Source organism: Engraulis encrasicolus, chromosome 18 (genome assembly GCF_034702125.1).
Source record: "Engraulis encrasicolus isolate BLACKSEA-1 chromosome 18, IST_EnEncr_1.0, whole genome shotgun sequence".
Taxonomy (NCBI): Eukaryota; Metazoa; Chordata; class Actinopteri; order Clupeiformes; family Engraulidae; genus Engraulis; species Engraulis encrasicolus.
Genome location: NC_085874.1, coordinates 40,348,013 through 40,352,485, shown reverse-complemented (window position 1 = coordinate 40,352,485; position 4,473 = coordinate 40,348,013). Strand labels below are relative to the sequence as shown.

Here is a 4,473-nt window from a genome sequence, read left to right as displayed (position 1 = left end):
CATTACAGTAATATTTCTAGATTGTCCATTAATAGTTTGTCCGCTAATATTGCTGGAAATCCACCAGACAGCAAATGCGTCTATTACCCATACAAGTGAATACAAGTCCCTTTTGTCCACGCCCCCCCCCCCCCCCCTTCAGTACGTCCGCGACCCCCATGGGGGTCCCGACCCCCCGTTTGGGAACCACTGCACCCATTCATTCACTCAGTCACTCACTGAGTCATTGCACTCACTCACTGGCCTGTTAGCTGGATCTCCAAGTACCCCTCGGGGAGGGGAAGGGATGGGGTTGCAGCAGGCAGCGGGCTTTGTGCTGAGACAGATAGCGTGCGTAAGTCCGTAAGAGAGTAGTGGTATTTCAGTAATATAATAATGGTAATACTTCACACGTGTTTAGCAGGGCAGGCAGGAAGCTGAACCCTGGCTGACTGGCTGGCTAGCGTCACAGCCCTTTAAGTCTTCCTCGAAAAAACTGCTAGCGTCGCTCTGGCAACAAATCATGAGGGGTTATGGGAGGTGTCATGATGGGATGGAGGCGGGGTGAGGGATGAGGAGAGGCCACTTTGGACACTGTGCAGGGAGGGCGATGACGTGTACACGGCCCTCCCTACAAAGCAAAAAGTCAATAACTGCATTGTTGCTGAAAATGAGTCACTATGACTTTAATGACATAGGCCTACATTATTAAAATATACCTTAAGTCGAACAAAATGATTGATCTGCAAAAAAACGTGGTAATATAAAGTAACAAAACTGGCACATGTCAATAATCTACCCAAAACTACTTACACTGGACTGGATAATTTAACATTTTAAAGGGGCTCCAGGTAGGATTAAAAGTTTAATTAATCACTGTCCCGAGTCAGTCAATGGTAATGTGAATCATTACTAAGTGAACGATGATCCTCGCGGCCACTTCCACGGTTCGCTGTCAGAAAACCCCAAATGCAACTTTTTGAAAGAGCGGTCCGAAAGAATGCCGTGGGAAACACTTTACATATAAAAAATCGCTTTACATACTGTATTCAGATTTGTATCAACTGCTGGCATTCCGTGATGAAAAACATTCTCACAGGGAGTTCATTTGAACAGCATTTTTTTCATTACGGAGTAGATTTTGAGACAGGCATGCCACAGGCACCGTGCAAACGACTTTATCTTACCTTGTGCCCCTTTAGAGCCATTTTACTCCGTGTGGAGCTCTGTGCAGTTACTGCCTTTTTGTTTTGTAGTGCAGGGCAGTACAGCTCATCATAGAGCGGAAGGTTGACATTGACGGAATGTTGACTCACATAGCCTGCACTCCATTTGCTGCTCTTTGTTCCATGTTGCCATACAGAAGAGGGAGGTGTCATGATGTTATGCAGGCAGGGTGAGGCATGGAGAGAGGCCGCGGTTGAGACTGCGTAAGGAGGGGGATGACGTGTACAGTCAGCGCATCATCATAGAACGGAACGTTGACATTGACGGAATGTTGACTCGCACAGTCTGCGCTCCAATGACCATTTGCTTTTTTCCATTTGCTTTTTTTTCTCTTTTTTCCATGTTTTCATACAGTAGAGCGAGGTGTCATGATCGGTGAGGGGTGAAGAGAGGCCATGTTAGACACTGTGCAGGGAGGGGGATGATGTGTACAGCACATCATCATAGAACGGAACGTTGACATTGACGGAATGTTGTTGTTGTTGTTGTTGTCTGTTCCATGTTTTCGTACAGAACAGGAAAAAGGGCCTTTGTTTTTTGGCTTCTGTCTCATGGACTAAATTACAAAATGACTTGAAATTACGCAGAACTGATTCCAATTATTCCATTTCAATTCCAGGATTTGTTTATTTATTTATGTATTTATGTATTTATTTACACATGGAGATTGCCTCTTAAAATGTGGCATCTCATTTTCAATAGAGCCCCCAATAGGACTTATTTGTAATTGTTTTAATTGATTTGTTATTTCAATGCAACTGAAATTGTAATTTTGTAACTTGTGCTGCCACTTGGCCTGGGCGCTCTTGTAAAAAAAGAGATTTTTAATCTCAATACAGCAGGTTTACTTTCTTGGTAATATTAAAGTTAAATAAATGAAAACAAATAATCCACAGAAGCAGGTTGAGGGTGGGTGGGGATGGGATGGTGGGGTGGCTACTCGGCAGGGACGCAATGGCCCAGTTACTTTTTCAAAATACTCGCAATCATGATCCTATTACAGATGGCATTATAAAGTAAGTATGGGGGCGCTGTGGCGCGGCGCGCTAAGCCCCCCACATTTGGGCTTGCATGCCCATGGGGACCCCGGTTCGAGTCCGGCCGGGGTCATTTCCCGATCCCACTCCGTCTCTCTGTCACTCGCTTCCTGTCACCATCTCAGACTGTCAAATCAGACTGTCAAATCACTGTCCTAAAGCCCTCAGATGTACATACAGTAGTAAGATCATCAAAAGGGTCACTTGTCCTAGGCTCAGCTAGAGCAGGAGGCCTGCTTGTGGTACATTGCATCAGCAGAGAGGATTTTTTATGGCTGACATACATCCAGTCCATAGTATTATAAAAGGGGAACTATGGGGACTGCCTGGTGGTCTGAGAGATGGACAGTTATTTTAGGTGGGTCTGTCCTATATAATATAATATAACATTATAGGTCTGTCCTATATAATATAATATAACATTATAGGTCTGTCCTATATAACATTACAGCAGCAGCGCTCAGCTCATCTTCTCTACTTGTCCCTCGTGTGTCTTGCTGAGCCTGCCACAGAAAAAAAAATGCAGTGTAAGACTCCATGAGAGTCGATTTAACATCTTTTATCTAGTGTATCCAGAGTGGTCGGAGTGTTGAATTACAGTAACACTGCATTTGTTACTGTGTGCTGATGTTCGGTAGGTTGGCAAACCAGCTCTTTGCATATTATATTTTCTAGCTCCAGGTCCTGAGTTAAAAACTGAAGTTCTACCTTCAGTTTTGTTGACATGTGTAACGGAGGCCAACTAGCAGAGTTCAGCCTGGAGCGTCCCTCCCGAAGCCTCAATACAGTGCGGTAGCTTTAGGCTATCGGACCGGCCGTTTAGCTCAGCGCACTCGTACCGTGACTCCCATTGCCAAACCGATGTAGTTGACGAGGTGGCAGGTTCGCGCCCTAAGGTGGACGAACTGTGCAGGAACACCTCTGTCACACATGGTCTCGACAAGTGATATGTTACAGTATGTAAACAATCAGATTCCAAACTTGTTTTGCTGCAAACCCTTCTGGACTAAAGGTGTTCTGCGTGTAGACTTAAATGTGCACTGTGTAATATTTTTTGTAGTTAATGTCCAGAATTCATGCTCCTCTTTCATGAATACTTACCAACAACGTAAAATTTTAAGTATTCATTATGACTGGGAAAATTGCACTTTTACATGAAAAGCAGGATCTTCTCCATTGTCTGCCATTTTGAATTTCCAGAAATAGACATTTTTAGCTGCAGAACGTACTGTACTTTGGTCATATTAGTAAAGATTTATTCATGACTTAGATCAAATTTGTCGGTAAACAGCACAGTTTCAATGAGCAGCATAGTTGCAATAACTGAAAAGAAAATAAAGGTCCGCAACACTGTAAATGCTCCCAGAAGATTTATTGGCACCAATAAATCTTCTGGGAGCATTTACAGTGTTGCGGACCTTTACTTTCTTTTCAGTTATCTTACGTTTGGTCTAGCACCTGTGCCACTGATGTGCGCGCATTCTTTGACTTTCAGCATAGTTGCAATACCTACGCTGTCCACCATCCTACACAGTGCACCTTTAAAGTTCTGTGTTATCTCCTGGCAGACTGCTCTCTGCTGTGGCTACGGCAGTTAAAGAGAATACTGATGCTGGGACACACACATGCGTACTCGCGCTCGCGCAAACACACACACACACACACACACACACACACATACACACACACACACACACACACATGATCGAGGTCATGCAGAGCCCTCATCTGCTACGACCTTCACTAATGTCTAATAGGTCACCTCCATCAGTCAGTGATATGGCACGAGAACCCCCCCGAGACCCCCCTACACACACACACACAACCACACACACACACACACACACACACACACACACACACACACACACACACACACACACACACACACACACACACACACACACACACACACACACACTCCATCTCCTTTTATTGCACACAGCAGCGCATGCCTGGGACCATCTCAAGGTCAAAGCTCAGGGAAAGGTCATTGAGAGGGCAAAGGGAGGGCAGTAGCAACAAATAGCCTCGTTAGCTATCTCTCGGAGGGATCAGGATAATGCCATTTACAGTAGGCCTTCTCTGAAATACAGTTGGAGGTTATACGGCATGTTGAAAAACAGCTCTCAAGAACATAAATGACTGTACACATGATACATTTATGTAGGGTTGCATCGAGGGTTCTCCGTCAGGATGCAGCATGCTATTTATAATCCTTATAAGGAGT

At 44.6% G+C, this 4,473-nt stretch overlaps 1 protein-coding gene across 1 annotated transcript in view; it reads left to right on the top strand.

Annotated features, from left to right (window-relative positions):
* Positions 1-3,841, top strand: part of LOC134468236 (proline-, glutamic acid- and leucine-rich protein 1-like) — a 57,493-nt gene extending 53,652 nt beyond the window's left edge. The window contains exon 3 of the mRNA XM_063222179.1: positions 3,812-3,841. Within this exon, the coding sequence (XP_063078249.1) occupies positions 3,812-3,841 (30 nt within the window). The remainder of the gene's footprint in view (positions 1-3,811) is intronic.
* The last annotated feature ends 632 nt before the right edge of the window (positions 3,842-4,473 follow it).